This window comes from Pleurodeles waltl, chromosome 6, assembly GCF_031143425.1.
Source record: "Pleurodeles waltl isolate 20211129_DDA chromosome 6, aPleWal1.hap1.20221129, whole genome shotgun sequence".
In the NCBI taxonomy this organism is placed as follows: Eukaryota; Metazoa; Chordata; class Amphibia; order Caudata; family Salamandridae; genus Pleurodeles; species Pleurodeles waltl.
This window is the reverse complement of record NC_090445.1, coordinates 186,996,776-187,016,164: the sequence shown is the minus strand read 5'-3', so window position 1 is coordinate 187,016,164 and position 19,389 is coordinate 186,996,776. Positions and strand designations below refer to the sequence as shown.

Sequence of the window (19,389 nt, the reverse complement as noted above, 5' to 3'; positions counted from 1 at the left end):
CAGGACCAATTTGCTATGTTGCATGTTAAGAGGAGAAGAAGCAAGGGGTAGAGAAACGTTTTTATGCTCCACCACCCTATGAGTGAAAGAAGTGCTGGGGAAGTGATTGATAGACTATGTACTGTAACTATGCCAATAAATGATGGACCACCTTCAGATTGGAAATGAGGCTGAAGAAAGGTTCTGATTGACCAATATACCTTAAGTTTGTAAGGGAACCTGAACTGCGGGTAGACATGAATACACCGTTGTTAGGTATCACTGCTCAGTGTATGTTTCACTCTCAAAGTGGTACAAAGAAGTGGATCCTTCCCCTTTTTCTAAGTTGCTATTCTGGCGGAGCCGCCCCTGGTCCTACTGTTTAAAAGCAATTTGCCAAAATGAGGCCAAATGGGGAAAGGGTGTGGGGCAGGGGCCAGAGCTGCTGGCTTTGGTACTGTGGAACAGGTTCCAGTCAGCATCGGTTCAACATCCTGCGATTCTAGGTAAATCACTTAATGGACCTGTGCTCGTGATTGTCACAGGGACATTAAGTGGGGATTAATTCTAAAACAGGCTATCATCTTCTCTTCGAAGCTCTGATGAAAAGGATTTAACAGTCCGACTTTCAGGACCTAGTTAGGTAAAGCATCATGCTCATGTTTTTTCAGATTTTAGAATCTTAACACATAAAAGTATACTGCATTCATAGGCGGATCCTATGCACTTCTAGGTGTATGGTTCTAAACCCATAAATGGGGAAACGCTAGTATTGCACTGTGGTGAGATGTGTAGTGTTTCCTTGACACATGAGTGGCCTAAAGCATAGAATGCATGCAGTAGAAATGGTTCTGCTGAAATGAAATTGAGAATCCGATCTGAAAGCTAGGTGATAGCTATTTCTATAGACCTGTTGTTTTCTCCTCTGCCCTACCCTCCCTCCATCACACCGAAACCCTATTTGCCAATGAACCAATGTGTTTTCTTTAAGTATCCCAGGGCAGAAGTTTTGTAAGTTAAAAACCTTCTGGTATATCAATGAAAGAAGGCTTCTAAAAGTGAAAAGATGCACGAAAAAAGAGAGAAAGCTCCGGGCACGAGATGCATATGAAGACACTACTGAGGTGCAGATATCCATGCCAAAAGCACAGTGGAAGTGTTTTTGTCAGTGATATTATGCTTCACACCTCATCTACATATTCTTCTTAAGTAAAACCAATATTAAATGTGGTCTTTTTGGTTCAGTCTATTTTGAAAATGCCCTGAAAAAAGATTCTCATTCACCACTCACTCACTCTTGTATTGCAATTGCCCTGATACAGTGCTGCGAAACCCCAGAGAACGCGCTGAAGCTACTTGTGTGAACTTCTGCTAAGGTAGGTAGGAGCTCAGTGGGACGAATATAGAAGTTGATTTCTTGAGCAAGTCTGACAAAATTTCTACTGCAGACACTTTCGTGCTTACATACTCCCTTGTCCTCTCACTTATTCACACACTAATGAATCCCTTACCTCAATCTTTCACTCACTTGCCTCTTTCCTCATTGTCTCATTTACTTTTGGATGCACTCCTCCATCGGGGTAGTTTTAGGAGCGGGGGTGTTGCAGTAATTTTAGTTTTTAGGGTCGAGGTAGTTTTAAGTCTTAGGGGCAGGGTGGGGGGGTCGCTGTACTTTTGGGGGTGGGGGTTGGGTAGTTTAGGGGCGGGGTGGGGGGTCGGGGTAGTTTTAGGGACAGGGCGGGGGTCACAGTAGCTTTAGGGGCATGGGTGGGGGGTTGGGGTAGTTTACATTTGAACCTGGGGTCAGGTAGTTTTAGGGGCGGGGTGGTGGGTCGCCGTTGTTTTAGGGGAGGTTGGAGGTTGGGGGTCAGGGTAAGTTTGAATTTTTAGGGGCAGGGGTGGGTGGTCGGGGTAGTTTTAGGTTTATGGGGCAGGGTGGAGTGTTAGGCTAGTTTTAGGGGTGGGGTGTGGGGTTAGGGTAGTTTAGGTGTTAGGGGTGGGGTGGGGGTCGCAGTAGTTTTAGGGGTGGGGGTAATTTTAGTTTTTAGGGGTGAGGTGGGGGTTAGGTAGTTTTAGGTTTTAGGGGCGGGTGGGGGGTTGGGGTAGTTTTAGGGGCAGGGTGTGGGGTTGGGTTAGTTTAGGTTTTAGGGGCGGGATTGCAGTAGTTTTAGGGGAAGGGGTGGGTGTCAGGGGGGGTCGCGTCCTGGAACCATGCATGCCGTTCCATGCATGCCTTTACCAGGCATGACTTTACAACAAAAAATCGTTATTAAGGCATTTGCGGTAAAGGCATTAGTGGTAACAATGCAGTTGTTGTTCCGACCATGTTGTTAAGGCATGCATGGTTGCAGCATGCGTTGTTCCGACATATATTCATGTACAACAGTGTGCTTAACACTATTTGAGATTCACAAATGGGTCGCAAGAGACCTGCATCATTAATATTCATGAGGCAGGTCACATTTTGCGACCCATTTAGGAATTGCCACAATCACAGGGAAGGTGGCCTGTTGGGGACAGCAGACCACCATGTCTGTGATTGCTTCTTATATAAAGCAGTTTTTTTAAAAATACACACCATTTTCCCTAAATGAAAACGAGATGCATTACAAAAAGAAAAATTAACAGTTTTCTTTTCATTTGTTAAGAGCAGGCAGTGGTCTGTGGGACCACTGCCTGTTCTTAAAAAATGTTTGCACAAACATTCACAAAGGGGAAGGGTGTTCCTTGAGGACCCCTTCCCGCTTGCGAATGGTTACCACCAACTAGAAGTTGGTGGTAATCTGCAAATGTTCTGCAACCTCATACCTGGTCGCAAAAAATTCCTACATACCAGTGTGACTCGCCATTAAGTAGGGACACCGTGGCATGCCCCCATTGTAATAGTGAGTCTCAAACACTATTTTGTGAGTCCGCAATAGGTTTCTGACTCGTAAAATAGGCAATAGCGGCCGGCAGCTTTAGGAGGGAGGGGGGTGGGTGGGAAGCACACACACACTCATTCTTTCACACACAGACATGCACGCACACGCACATCCGTTAACAACACTCATAACATTCAAACATGCACGCACGCACCAAACATACATTTTAAAACATCACACACACACACACTCATTCTTTCACACACGCACGCACGCACATCCATTAACACTCATAACATTCAAACATGCATGAACACAACAAACATTCATTTTAAAAGATCACACACACTCATTCTTTCACACACACACACCCATGCACATCCATTAACAACAATCATAACATTCAAACATGCACGCACGCACCAAACATTCATTTGAAAACATCATACACACACACACACACACATACACACACACTTACCTTCAGCCTCGAGGTCCCAGGAGGGTTGGGACTGCTGCCTTCCCAGCCAATGAGGGAAGGCAGCAGTCCCAGCCTCATCACAGAGTGGGATGGGGTCAGTGAGACTGCTGATCCAACCCCACTCTGTGACGAAGTGTCACTGATTGACACTGGGTGCTTCAGGGCCTAAACCTGAAGCACCCAGGTCGAAGTCAATGGGTGGCGCTTTCCTCGTCACCCAGGGGAGGGCCTTGAGGCACCTTTGCTGAGCTGAGGAGGTCACGCCCATAAGAGCTGTGACTTCATCAGCCCAGCAAAGTTCAGCTCAGGCAGCCAGGAGTCTGCGCGAATCGCGCATGTCTCACTCCTGGCTGTCTGAGGTAAAATTGAAGAGTGTTGGTCAGGCTGACCTTTGTTCAGCCTGACAGACACTCTTCATGAGGGGCAAAAGGTGGGGGGGGGGGCGTGGCCCCTCCGCCCTAAAGGATGGGCAGCGCCTGAAAATAGGGTTGGTACATGCCAAAAAGCATTTTGCGGTCGCAAACGGCCCGATGATCCTTTTGTCACATGTAAATAGCTTCGTACATCGGGCCCTCGGTTCTCTGACACACTACCTCATTCACTCACTCTTTCCTTTAGTCTCCGGCCACGCAACACGCACGCCGTCACTCATGCCTCGCAGTCTGGAAGCGGCCACGTCGAATTCCCCCTCCAGCCTCCCTCGCTTGAATAAGTGGTTTCTTTTCGCTCCTGTTTAATATTAATGGGCGCTGTCATCTTGGAAATGTCAGGGCACACAGAAACAAGTTTGTGTTGGCCCCTACAGATGTGTTTCCCGCGGCGAGGGCAGCATCGGAAAGAAATATGCCGTTTGTCTGGGCCTAGCTATTTGTCTTAAAACGTGAGGGAGGATGAATGCGACTCAGAAGCGGGGAGCGATATGTGTAATTATAAACGTCACGACGGACCCTGCGTTGATGACAACAGATTTCTTTTGAAAAGAAATAAAAAGGAATTACGTTGATGGATGGCGCTGATGAAGGAACCCTGACGACGACAGACTAATCATTTCTATGTTAATTTTTTTTTAAAAGCTCGATTTTCCACAATTTGACGCCAAGGTTCCAAGTCACATCAGGCCAATCTAAACTTTGGGGAAGGCAGGGAAGCCGGATTGTAAAGGAACAAGAAGTCGCATTAATATGAGAAATGCAGCAGTTCACCTCCATGGGAGACAGACTCCCATGGTTTGAGTTGTGAGTTTGTGAGTTGTGGTGAAGAAGGTTCGTAAAACACTAATACCAATAGAATTATGGAAAATATGTACAGGAAACCACCAATTAATGGTTTTATTCCTCATTTGCTCGGAGAAAATTATTTTATTAGAGATAAGTACTTGGAGAAATTGCACCAGCTGGGATTCATTAAAGATGCAACTATAGATCGGCTGAATAATAGTCGTTTTAGTGAAATTGGAAAGAGGAGTTGGCATATAAGGAGGCAAGTAATTTCCTACATGGAACTTTACGCCAAGATCTCTGTAACTGGCACTCAACCCTTACAACTATCTCACCAAACTCATGGTGCTCTCTCTAGGAAACACACACAGCAGAGTTGCCTGCTTTGTTAGCTTTTTCTTCTTTTGATCTCAAATGCGCCAATATACTCTTGGTTAAGATTAGGGTCAACAGGTCAAGAGATGGCTTGGCTTTTATGAGGAGCCAATATTGAGACACAGGCAATTCTTGCTCGTGGTTGATCCAGACTGGTCGGGAACGCAGCTGGAATGATATGAACTGCTAAAAAAAAAAAAAATATTGCCGAACACAGAGTTTCATCACATCCACCTTGGAACAATTTAGCAGTAGAAGGTGGTGTATTCAGACTGCCATATCTTAAAGGGGCCACCCAAAGAAGAAAGCTGTTCTCTTTAAGCTGTCCTGCATCATTAACAAACAACATTGGCATTCTAGAATGTTTGATTGATGATGTTAGCTTGGATTTTGAGATCTATTATTACATAATTCACTGGATGGCCTCTTTGAATGTTCAAAGTTTAGAATACCCACACAACTGATGCACGCTTGCTTTGCCTTTGGAAGGATGACATGCAAGGTTGCAACCAAATTGTTTCTTTTGTTCTTATGGTTACGTTCATGCAGATGACTCCAAGGGTGAATCTTTAAGCTGTGCCAAACACCAGTGAAGGGTAGAGCTGCTCGCCTTGCATTATTCATGGCGTTTAGCCTAGACTTTAAAAGCAAACTTAGTTCAACATTAAAACCTTAATCATTATCCAAACTAAGATATCATTGGGGGACCTTGGTCATAAAGGCTGGAACTTCTTCGAAGGTCGATTTCTTTTAGATAGTACCCCAGTGTCTTTTGAGCTCTCTAAACCTAATATCTGTTAATTGGGAAACACGATCCAGATGGCCAGTGAGTCTGTATGTCACCACTATTGGCAGGGATCGACCTCTGATCTCTCACCTCTCAAATTATTTGGGACCTCACGTGGCCAGCAACCACTTGTAGGCTGGATCTCCTAACAAGTTCAACATTGTAATGTGCCCCATTAATGCTCACTTTTTCACTACCACTGTATATAAAAAAAACTGTCCTCCATGTTCCTGATGATGGATGGGGATGGCTTCTCCACTAGAGACCCAAAGCCCAGAATTCTTCAAATGTTTACTTCGGTAGTTCATCTCATAATAGTTCCTTTCATTGAGTTCTTAGCACTTTTTCACCAGTGCACAAGTGTCTGCTCTACAATTTTAAGGTGCTGTAGAGATGTAAGCCACAACTGTTACCCAATTTAAAATCCCTCAACATATCAACCTCAGAAAGATTGCAGGCTTACTCTGCCCAGCTGGGATGTGAAGCCAGCGCGGTTATCAGAGGAAAAGCATTAAACTTACTGCTATTTTGTCAGATGAATTTTGGGTGGAAATCGTAATTATAAACATATATCTGCCTAAATTAGCAAATTTCTAAATTTTTAAGGCAACCTCATTCCAGGAATAAAAAGGTGAGCACACAGGGGAGCACCATCCATTTTAGTTGGTAGGGTTGAATTTAACATGCAGTAATTGAATTACACAAATATCTCTCATAGACTATAACATATGTTTTATAGAATAGCAACGTTTTGTATAATTCAACATTGTTTTTTGCTTACTTTGCGTACGTTTTCTTTCTCTTCTAGATTATTGTTATCACTGAATTTTAAATTGCAGACTTTTCAAACAGAAAATGTCGCAGAAGAACTGTGAAAGTGATGTGTTCCACAACTGTAAGGCATTTTCTGCTTGAACCAGTCTACCTGTAGTATTTCATATCATTTTTGTTTGCAAGGTATGCTCCTCTGAACAGTTACCATGTAGACCGGCAAAATGATTTTCACGTAACATTTATCATTTTCACAAAAACTGAGTGCATTACGTGAGTAAACATATCGCAGTTTTGTCCACCCTACAGAGCAGCTGGCTTTTAGTAATCATATTTGGATGCTCGATAGATTGGAACGTAGCCACCAGTTTAACCCTGAAGGACACCCAAGCACTTCCAAGACACAGTGTAGTCCTCAACCATAATCGAGTTTCTTCGTATTCTGGAAGCCCCAGGTGCATGTTTTCATTGTATTCACTACTGCTCTCCCCCATTGTGTCGCGCTTCAGAGATGTCAGAAGCGCCATATTAATGGCCCGCAATGAGGTAACCAGACGCAGCCTCATTAGCCCGCCAAAGTGAGAGACTTTTCGTTTGTCGAAGGCTGAAACCGCAGTGGAAAGTTGTTACTTCTGAAAACAATGTTCGCGAGGAAAAAACTGTGAACCTTCGAGATGAGACAAAACATTCCACAGACCTATGTCACCGAGCTCTGAGGATAGGGTTTTCGTGATGACATCATGGCGGTAACGTCTGGACCGCTGTCTCGCGCGGTGGCGCTCAGGAAACAGTTAAATAACCCAGGTTTGTAATATCCAGTTCTCCCTCCCACTCACCTTCAATGTTTCTGTATCTTTTTCAGATACGTATATTTCTTTTTTTCAATATTAAATGCATAAATCCCTACTGGGATTAGATCTCAGACAATTCTGAAATCTTAAGTGAGAAATTCACACAAAAATAATAGGTATTCTAAATGTAATTATTGGAACAATCATGGTCCTATATCAAAAATAATTTCCTTAATTTATTGCATTTCATAATTCTTGTTTTAAGAATTTCATTTTTTTGTTCCAATATAATTGTAAATCATTAGTGCGGAGCAGTACTATTTTTGCTGTTGTGCCACTTTGAACCCCACTTTACTATGGATGATTTGTGTTGGTGTTGTATAGTTCCCCTACCCCACCATTTGGTCAGTTCAAAATTGATATGTACTGTGCAATTGTTCAGTATGCAATATATTTGTCCAGCACTCAAGCAAGTCATATGATCTGGTATAGTAATATTCAGACACTCAGGGGGTCATTCCAAGTCTGGCGGTCTTGACACCGCCAGACTCTGGGTGGCTGTCAGATTTGTAACATTCTGACTGCGGCTGAGCCACCACAGTCAAACCGCCAACACTGCCAGGCTGTTGTAATCTGCTCCAGATTACGAGTCCCATTCTGCCAGCCTTTCCATGGTGGTTTACACCGCCGTGAAAAAGCTGGCAGAATGGGGGTGCCCAGGGCCCCCTGGGGGCCTCTGCACTGCCCATGCACTTGGCATGGGCAGTGCAGGGGACCCCAAGCACAGCCCGTCGCACATGTCACTGCACGAATTACGGGCAGTAAAATGCGCTACGGGTGCTGCTGCACCCGGTGCACTGCCACATAGGCGCCAGCTTGATTCCGAGCCAGCGTCAATGTTGATGCCCTCTTCACCGCATGGCCGACGGGCGGAAACACTGTTTCCGCCCACCGGCCCTGCAGTGAACTTGTAATAGGACCGGCGGTGTCCTGGTCAGGTGGCGGGTTGGGTTTGGCAGGCGACCTCTGCTGCTCGCCAAACTCAGAATGACCACCTCAGTAACAGATAGCCATGAATTGATAAGTGAAGAAAAGACTGGTGTGGCAAAAGCCACGTACCCTCAGCTGCTAGAATCCCAAAAAAGCTGATGTAGAAATTCTTCCTTTATTTCAGTCAACCAGCAAGACAACGGTCATTCCCAGCAGTACAATATATATTTTTAAATACACACTGGTAGAAGAGTCTTTGCAGTTTAGGCTATGCTTATTTTCCGATTGGATTCACAATTATATTTTGCTTTTGATGAGATTCAGAACCCAACATTTCATAGGGAAGTTTGATAATTTCCTCTTAAGATCTTACACTGCCTTTTATGTTTGAACTAAAATTACAGACAAGATAATACATTCATCCTATATAAAAATATCTGAAAAGAAACCTTTATCTTCACTTGGCTTGCTTTCATTTTGAAGTCAGAAAATCAATCCACAAACACTTAAAACTTACAAATTCTTATGATATTTGATTTAATTTTCATCGTGTTTATTTTATTGTATTGGTAACCATTGCGTCTCCTGACAATCCTGGAACTCTCACTCTCAAAGAGGGAGGGACTGACGAGGGAGTTTTTTTATATATTGAAGAGATTGGAGCTGCCATGTCAGGTGTGTGCTTTGATGCACCAGGGAAGCACACCATATGTGGTACATGTGTTTGAGTGGTGTTCAGGCTGAACATGGTGTGACAGCAACTTGAAACAGAATGGGCAAAGTCTTTTGTCCACACCTGAACTCATCATCATGAATTTTTTATCTATACAAAGGTGTATGAAGAGTGAGTTTCAAAGACGGGAGCCTAGTGTATGCACAATTCTACCCTAATATTTCTTGCGGCCAGGAAAACAGAAGTGGAAGATTGTCAAAAGAAATTCTGTGTATACAGCAACTATTTGGGAATTAGTCCTCCTCTATTTCTCGTGCAATGGGCTGATTCCCTCAATATCTCAATCTTCCATTCATATCCTGCAGTCATAATGTTATGCTACAGGCATACAGGAGTCTGGAAAATCACCATATGGTTCTAGGTTAGTTACCATCTTAGACTGGAGCCTTATAACAGCCTTAAACAGATTTGTGATGTTTTGTTATGAATACTGAGTACTGGACATATTCTCGGTTCAGCGGTTATAAAGATGGACTGGAACTTCACTGAAAACGTGTAAACAAAAGTATAAAAAATTCATGCAGATTTTTCTAAAACTTGTTAACTTCCTCTATGAATAGTAATGAGTGCCTAAGGTTATGCAGTGAGATGAGCATGACCTCTTGCACACTGTGAGAAAGATATAATGATAGATTTTTATGGATTTGCTTTCCTTCTTGAGCATTCTTTAATAACAATGAAAAGAAAAATTACATCTAAAAGTGTTAATGTCAGCATAATACCCACATAGACCAGATTATCATTGTGATGTATTGTATTTCCTTCTAGACAATCAGGATGCTACTACCAAGGCAGATGGAAATAGCAAGGCACGGAAGGAGAGGACCGCTTTCACCAAGGAGCAGTTGCGAGAATTAGAAGCAGAATTTGCTCACCATAACTACTTGACCCGGCTTCGGCGATATGAAATAGCTGTGAATCTTGACCTAACTGAACGACAGGTATTAAAACCGGTTAATGAGATTATTTAAATGTTCATATGCTACACTCTTTTCCAGAAAAAACATAAGCTGCTTAAAGTAATATATCCAGTGTGCCTAACAGGGCCTACAAAATAAACACCTGTAAAAAATTTTGGCCTCTCGCACCTTCCAAAATTCCAGCTGATGATCTCTAGATAGTCCATAATACAACCTAAACACTCATTATTGCCTAAGGTAAAACAAAAAGTCACCCTAGCTCTGCAGCAACTACAATCAATCAATTAATCAATCAATCAATTAGGATTTGTAGTGGACAGCTACTCACCTGTGAGGGTATCCACGTGTCCGGATCCTGCCTCGATCAGACAAATAGCCAGGTCTTGAGCCCTTTTCTGAATTCTGTGAGAGAGGATGCTGTAGAGAGGTGGAGGGGAAAGTCGTTCTACGTCTTGGCAGGGTAGGAGGACTGTCCTCAACTGTGGCTTTGACAGATGCAGGGAGTCTTAGCGAGGGTGAGGGAGGCAGAGCGCAGGTGTCGGGAGTGTTGGTGGTTGCTCAGGCTGAGGTTGATAAATGCTGGTCCTTGGTCATGGAGCGCCTTATAGGCATGTGTCAGCATCTTGAATTAGTATCTTTTCTGGGCATGTAGTCAGTGGATGTTCCTGAGGAAGGGGTGATGGGAGTCCGTTTGGGCGGTTGAGGATGGGTCTTGCAGCTGAATTCTGTATCGCTTGGAGTCTCTTCAGGAGTTGAGTGGTCATTCCTGCGTAGAGCGCATTGCTGTGGTCGAATCGGCTGGTGACTAGGGCATGAGTGATTGTTTTGTGGATGTCAAGTGGGAGCCGTCTGAAGACCTTTTGGAGCATGCAGAGGGTGTGGAAACAAGCGGAGGTGTCTGTGTTGATCTGGCACTTCATGGTGAGTTTGCTGTCCAGGATGATGCCAAGGTTGCGGGCATAGTCTGTGGGTGTGACTAAATAGACTAGTCGGTGAAATCAAGAACAGACTTCAAAACCTTAAAAATACCTTACTTTTGAATATCTCTGCAGCACTTGTGACACCTGGCCTGTCCACAAAGTCAAATTTTAGTAGATAATTAATTTAAGGAATAAATCTGACTAGACTTGGTAAGTACACTGATCTGTTTGCTCCAACAATCTGCATAACCACTAACTTTTAAACGAAAGGTCTTTAAATGTCACTCTTCCGCTGCATTTTTATGCAGGTTTGTGCAATAATCTATATGCAAACATTTGCACAGTGTATGCAAAATAAAAAGAAAAACTTTGTTGTGAATGATCTAATAACGAATTAAGCGCTTATTTGCACTAAAACATGTCAAACATCAAACTTCTACAAAGTAAATCAAACAAGTATACAGTCTTTCAACACTTAAGCAAAGATTATAAAGCTATAACACTGAAATAGATCATTACTTAAAGTAACTAGCTGTTGATACAGGTGCTTAATCCTACTTAGAAAATTAGGTTTGTGGCAGAGAGTTGCAGCATGTGTTGTAGTAGATCACGTGCACTGCACTCTCCTGCCATCTGCTGTTAGGTTCAGAATATCACAACTTGTGTTTCTTCAAAGTATTTGTTTCGGTCTCGGACCTGCACAAAACACTGATGATCATATCCTGCGAAACCCAGACTGCACAGGCACCCGGTAGCAGTGTTGTAATGTTCTGCTGGAGTTCATACGAGTTTCCTAGCAGGGGTAGTGTTTTTCTGATGCAACTTATATACAAGAGAAAAGGCCAAGCAGCATCTTTTAACATCCAAAAGCACTTGATCAAAAAGGCTATGAGCACTTGTCCCTACTACTCTCACTCAACAAAGGCAGACCCACAAGCCCATTGTCACTGCCTGCGTACTATTCCTGCTTCTTTCTCTCATTGAACTTAAAATACTGGTTTTAAATACTGTTTTGCCTGCATTCTAAGCACCCTGTTTGACTTGCCAATTCCTAACATCCATTTACAAAGTACCAATAAGCAATGCGGAACCGTACAGATGGTAGACACATACTTTATAAATGCAGCCAGAATAATAAAATGTGTTTGTGTAAGTGGAGTAATGCAAGTGTTGCTGAAAGAATAAATAAATCTGAGATATGTTTCCCAGAATACTAAATTCAGATATTACCTGTGAAAACACAAAACTGTCTAGGTTACCTAAGCGTTCGTTATAAGACTCCTAAACTCTCATGCACACACCATCATCTCCTTCTCCATGACAGGTGTATACGAGATATTTATATGGTCCTATGTGTTAAACATCCACCACCAATCATACCTGTCTGTATATATTCAATGAACTCGCCAGTGCTTTTGTCGTCTGTAATTGCTGTTGTGGACATCATTTTTTGCAGAAATGCTTCTTTTGCGTCATAATAAATCAACGTGAAGCTAAACGGAGAAAACAGTAAAACTTATTGAGGGAGAAAAAAAGCGGGCCTCTGAAAACGTTTTATAAAATGTTATTAGCAAAAATACATTATGAAGCTAAGTCTATAGATGGTAGAAACATAAACAGCATGGTAATTCACAATAAAAAGCAACAATTTATCAATGTTTTGTATCCTTTCGTATCCTTTTGTGTCCTGCTTAGGAAACACTCCTTTCTGAGCCAGCTTGTACTTCTCTTGCATGTATGTATTTTGGCACCTTAAAGCTTACAGGGAGCCTTATTTCGCACAAAGATGTTCTTCTTCCAAAATAAGTAAATTCATGAATCCCAAACTGTTTCCTATTGCAATAATGTACCAGTGTAATGCTCCGTCCAAGAGCCAGACTTCCGACCGCCAAGAAGGTGATGTAAAGTTTGCTGACCGAATTCAAGGGAAGGTGGTTTGAGAAAGGGGTTTGGATCGTCCCACATACTGTGACTGCACCACCTTCGGGATCTGGGCTTCTTAACTAGCTAAGCTGTCATTCCAGGGCACAGAATCAGGAAGTTCTGCCATGGCCGCTTTCCATGACTCTGCAACAGGGGACATCACCCTTACTTCTGAGGGTTCTAAGCCAGGAAGTAGCCAGAAAAATGAAATGCCCCCATCTTAAAACGTCCGACCCATTCTTGAATTGTTCCATTCACTCTTACATCCACCCATCTATATATTCATCCTCCCATCCTATCACACCCTCCATTCATGCATGCTCTTTCACCTTTTAATCCCTTGCTACCTTCATTCAACCTTTCACTCTTCCATCCACCCATCCTTTTACCCACTAATCCATACTTCCACCATCTCATCCATCCAATGTTCATTATTTCCATCCATCCTTTTATATATTGTTTCATTGTTCTTTCCAGCCTGCAGACAATGGAGTGCCCCAGGCTTTTACTGGCTGGTAAAAGCCCGAGCGTCAACATTCCACTGTTCTCTGTTCACAGCATCAGCTGTGCATCAGCTGTGCATCAGCTGTGAACAAAGGCCTCATGGAGCCCGAGGGGATTTTAATCCCCTCGGGCTCCGTGAGGACTTTTATTCATTAGAACATTCTGCCCTCTAGTGGCAGAATGTTTTAATAGCCTTAGAGCCTGCTATAGCGGGCTCTACCGGCAATGAAATGCCTGCTCCCTTGTTAAAGACCCTCGCCTTCTTCCTTTAATGCTGGAGTGGGTCTTTAATGGCCAGTAGAGCCCACTACGGAGGGCTATAAGGCTATATTAGAACATTGGAATGTTGGGAGCTCCATTGAAAACAATAAAATGCTCTGAGCTTCTAATGGCTGCTGGAAGTCCGGAACTCCAGCATTCCAATGTTGGTCACAGCTGTTGCTGTGGACAAAGGCCTCACGGAGCCCGAGGGTATTTCCCCTTGGGCTCTGTGAGTCCTTTGTTTTATTTCTTAGAACATTCTTCCCTCTAGTGGCGGAATGTTCTAATAGCCTTATACCCATCCATATCTAGGTATATTGGCATTGAGGTCCCATTCCCTTGTTAACGGCCCTTGCCATCGACTTGAGCCTTCAATGCTGGAGCGGGACTTTAATGGACGGTATAAACCCGCAATGGCGGGCCATAAGGCTATAATAGGAGCCTTTGCCAGAATCGAAAAATGAAGCTAATTAACCTTTTAGAGGGACGTTTTACCAGACCAGGAGGCCCAGTGCCAACCAGCTCTTTAGCTGCTAAAAAGGGAGGGTAGGGGGCTGGTGATAACACCACTGGTTCTAAGCCATACTCAAAGAGAGCGGCTAGTAGGACAGCAAAAATTCTTACATCAAATATGTATGTGGGTGCTTTAAGAACGAATATATAGAAAGTTAATGGTCCAAAAGCAACAGAACTGAGTAAAAGGGTGTTGAAAATGTTTCCTGGTATGAAGTCAACATATACATACATCATAACCTAGCTAACTCATGGTATGTTCTTCTTCTCACAGGTGAAAGTCTGGTTTCAGAACAGAAGAATGAAATGGAAACGTGTTAAGGGGGGACAGCCTGTATCACCTAACGACCAGGATGGAGAAGATATTGACTCTGCAAACTCCCCAAGCTCAGAATAGTCCCCAAAAACATACTTGGTTAAACCTAAAGTACTTTCAGCTAGACTCTGACAGATGGTGCCATGAAGTTTTATGTTGTCTGTTTTCCTGGAGGATTGCCTTGAATATGTGTGGTTGCTCTACACTGCATCCTTCGAAACTGTGGAACTGGAAACGATGAGCATAATCATTTTGCGAAGACAGAACTTCATAATTTCTATATCAGTGTCATAGGGCCTATGAACAAGAAATATACTCACAGAATAAAACATGAATTTTCTGTTCATCTTCATGCCAAATACCAACTGCATTCATGAACAGCTGCACGCATGAAAAAAATGAAATAAAAGATGTGCTGGTCTGGTGCAAGGTGCTAGTTCTATGCATAATTAATGAAATTCTGAAACCAAGAATTCAAAGGAGCTGATAAGATGCTATCCATTTGTTTATGCCAAAGTGGGTTGACATTTGTGTGTTTCCATTTTTTCAAGGGAAAAAAAAGAAGACACTACCGTGTACCCTTGGGTACATGAAATCCTGTTATGGGCAATAATATGTACTGCTGCCTAGACAGGGTTGAAGCATTCCTTTTTAAGTTATTATTTTTATACATTATAAAAGCTGATTCTCTTGTAATACGTATGCTTTGAGTTGGAGCTGCCTTTTGTATAATAAAAATATTACTGACTTTCTAAGTGCCAAACTTGATAAAACTGTACCAAATTACTGAGACTAAAAAAAAAAAAATCTTTGCTGTGCGTAATCTGTGTTTTTTTTTTACTGTTATGCTACTCTAAAACGTTTTACTGGACCAGCCATTTGCAAATGTATATAAATCCATGAGAGCACTTTTCAGACGCTGTAAGAGGGAAGCCGCCATTTTGTTTTGTAATAAAAACAATCGTTTAAATAGAGAGGCATTGAAGCCCTATTTCCCAAGGGAGTGTTTGTCTATTAAAAAGAACCCGAGTTCTTTTGTAGAGAAGCAATTCACAATAACCTCTGCTGCTGATTTTCTTTCTAAAATGGTGCTGTGTATTTCCAATGCAAACTAGTTGATGGGTTAGATCTTGTATCCTTCTATCGATAAGGACTCTATCGCATGAAGAGCACAACTGACACCAGCAACAAAGTTGCATACATGCATTGATCATCGAGCAATCTGAAAATTAAGGATCTCTGCCAACACCATTTGGAAGCCATACTGTCCACGGTGTACACTTGATTGAGTGTGTCTTTCAACCATCGTCGATTTACCAAAAAGTCCAAGATATCCTGAAGATGAAAGAACACCCCAGCCAACTATATCTGAGGTCAACATGAAGTGGGACAGGTTTCTTAGTGATTATGACATATTTTCATTCATTTAAATCGAGCAAAATGTTATGGCTCATTCTGCATTCTATGCATAAATCTTACTGTTGGTTACAAGAGCTATAACATGAATGTATTATGAAATAGGAGTCCCATTTTCGCTCTGTATGCCCAAATCTAATTATGGTATGCATAGAAATGCAAATATGACAATGCTTATTCAGCAAACAATGCGTTTCCTTTTATGCATTTCACCAGTATATTTAAAAGAGCAAATCAAGCACAAACAAAAAATGACAGACTAGCAAGGTGAAATTATACAGGCGACAAGTATAAGCGTCCAAACGAAGAAACAAAATACGACATAGGCATTTATAAATTCATACTTTGGACAGAAGGAATTAGATCTCCTCTAAGCAGTAAGTGTGAATATTAAAGGCAACTAATCCTGCATGCCTATTTACTGTGACAAGTATGTTGTTCCAGTCGGTGTGCATTTTGTTCGTGTTCTAGCTCCATATGTACAATTCTACAAAATGAAGACTGAGTACTTTGTAATTTTATTGTATGGAAATGCACAAAAACACAGGGAAAATATGTTCTGCCAAATACATTCCAAACGGAATAGATTCAGTTTGTTATTTTTGTTGTAATGAATGCCACGTGGTTATGTTGAAAAAGATTTTAGGAAGTAAAACAAATGGTAGTATAATTGTTGCCAACTTTTTGTTTGCGCTATTTTTCTGAAACCAATGAGGCGTTAACGATAGCGAATTAAAAAAAATAAAAACACCGATTTCAACTTTTGCTTCGGAAAGGTGGATGATTCTAACATCAGGGGTTTCAAAGCGCTGTAGAAGAGTATGCCCTGTGACACTGTTACAGCTGTGTGTGCTCATACACGTGGTAATTCAAATGAGTCGACAAGACCGTGAAGGAAGACCATATAATACGATTAGATTGAAAGAATAATGATTTTTCCCAGTTACAATGACATCTGACACTGGTGTAGTCCAATTGTTATCGTGCTTGAGGTCTTAGTAGATCATTTCAAACTAGAGGTGATGTCCTATTATTTCCTGCCACTAAATATAGCGTGGTGATGGCATGCTGCATTTGTGTGTGGGCCACTAGTGCGCTGCGCCTGCAGAGCGTATTTAGCACTGCGCTGGTGTGGATAGAACTTTTTAATGACATTCCACAATACATTGCTAATTCGTATGCAACATATACATCATTTTGAACCTTCTAAACACTGCTGCAGAAAATATTCCGTGAAAAGGTATTTTTTCGCCTGGTTAGCACGCCACCTAGGCATTTAGATTAGATATGGTATTGGTATGTAATTTACAGCAGAGCTGACATAGATAACAACCTAAAAAGCAGTAGAGGCAGAGGGTTGCGTCACTGGAAAAAGTACTTCTGATCAAAACTCTGGGCCTCAGCACTTATTGTTTTACAAATTAAGCACTGCATATAAACTACCCAACAGCAACAGCGGATTACAGTGACAGTGGAGAGCACAGGTGAATAACAACCAACACCTCTGCCTGCCATCAAGGTAGGCCTTACATAAACAGCTTGCCAAACATATTGGACAGTACACCTCATATATATTCAACACAGCATCTGCCATCAACTTAGATAATTTAGTGCTTCCATCACCAACAAGGTATGCCTCACGCAAACAGAGCACAAAAGACAGACATACCCAACATAGCACATGTACTTAATTGGTGACCTCCACCACCAAGTTACAATAGCAATAACTGCAACTACTTTGTCTCAATAACTCAAAGTGAAGAGCGCAAAAGAAAAATTGTAACATCTACTATTATCTTGTTAACCAAAGTATCACTGCATATTGACCACAAATATAACACTAACTTTACAATATAACAATCTAAAAACATTAATATAACCACTGAACCTACTGAAACCCTGACAAATAGTCAATTTTTCAGGCTTAATCTCAGTCAGTTTTACAAATTTCGCATTATGACTGTTAGATAAAATTTTGGGAAATGACTCCATTATGTCATGCGACTTTATTACAGGCTTTGAACCATGGATGGGGCAGGATGGAAGCCTCGCCCCACTGTGCCCCAGTTGTCATGCTGGCTTTGAGTCTTCCCTCTGGAGGGCCAGTTGCATGATCAAAGTGGCCACCTGGATGAAATCTAACTGCCTCAAACTAAACTCGGACAAGACCGAAGTGTTGGTCTTTGAGAAAGATGCCTCGCTATAAGTCTTCACCTGGTGACCCGCAGACCTCGGATCCACACCCAGGCCTTGCTCACAAGCAAGAATCCTCAGAATCATCATAGACAACAAGCTGGGCATAACCACCCAAGTCAACACAGTGGTCTCGGCTTGCTTCAAAACTTTAGAGGTGCTCAAGAAAATCTTGAAGTGGCTACTGGACAACACTAGGAAAACATTCACCCAACCCTTCATCACCAGCGGACTGGACTATGGGAACACCCTCTACACAGGGATAACCAACTAACCAACTCACAAGAAGACTGCAGACCATCCATAACACAGCAGCCAGGCTAGTCCTCAACTTCCCACGCCGTGCCCACATCATCCTAAGGGAACTCTACTGGCTCCCAAGCGCAAACTTTAAACCCCTCACCCATGCCTACAAATAACTCCACAACACAGGCCCAGCCTACCTGAATAGCTGCATTGACTTCCAACAGCCTTCCAGACACCTCCGCTCTGCTGGTCTCTCACTAGAACACACCTGTCTTACTCAAAAGCAGAACAGGGGTGGTCACACCTTCTCATGCCTCGCTCCTAAAGCCTGAAATGAACCTCTTCATCTCTTCTTGACTTTCACAAGACGCTGAAGACCTGTCTTTTTTTAGTAAGCTATATAGGGCTGGCCGGACACAGCTACAGAGTGCCTGAATACCCTCACGGGTAATTAGAGTGCAATAAAAGGACAGATCACATAACATAGCATAAACATTAGCATAACATAACATAAGCATAAGCATTTTTAGAATTTGTGGCAACAACTTTGCACAGGAGCACAGAGACATTGCGAAAGACCAGAACGCAAGCATCTGCTGTTTGGGGTATTTGTTTTTTTTTTTGTGTTATTTTGTTTTGAGCAATTAATGTGTTGTTATGTCCAAAATAGACGTAAGGGTGCATTGCACTCTAAAATAGAGCACTAAATGCTGATTTTGCATTATCTTTAAGGAATTTCACAGAAGTACACGAGTAAAATTTTTGAATTTTGCACAGTATCTGGCCTACTATGCTCTGCAAACTAGGCTGTGTACATTACCTCCAGCACTTTCTTCTCAGTGGTAGTAATGATGATCAGTTACGGACTTTTCAGGAGGGTAGTGTGGAGGTGTTGAGTTCAGGACTTAACAAACACACAGCAATGCAACAACTGATTTTTTAACCCAGTGTTTTACTTTCAAGAAGAAAAGTAATTTAATGCACACTAGTATAAAATACTACACATAAACTATAGACAAAATGCAATGTATGTATCCTGGGTGAGGAAGCCAGGTGGTGCCACTCCCTGCTACTGTCCCCCATCCCCTTGTGATCTAGGCACTACTCACCATGATCAAAGTAACAGCATGAGTAGAAGTGGATCTGTGCTCAATGTGCCACTGGAACCAAGCTACACTCAACTAAAGAG

The 19,389-nt window shown here is 42.3% G+C and overlaps 1 protein-coding gene across 1 annotated transcript in view; it reads left to right on the top strand.

The window, feature by feature from the left end:
- The window catches only part of MEOX1 (mesenchyme homeobox 1), a 58,993-nt gene extending 42,472 nt beyond the window's left edge, over positions 1 to 16,521 (top strand). Inside the window, exons 2-3 of the mRNA XM_069237777.1 lie at positions 9,757 to 9,929; positions 14,304 to 16,521. Of these exons, the coding sequence (XP_069093878.1) occupies positions 9,757 to 9,929; positions 14,304 to 14,426 (296 nt within the window). The 3' untranslated portion in view covers positions 14,427 to 16,521. The remainder of the gene's footprint in view (positions 1 to 9,756; positions 9,930 to 14,303) is intronic.
- The last annotated feature ends 2,868 nt before the right edge of the window (positions 16,522 to 19,389 follow it).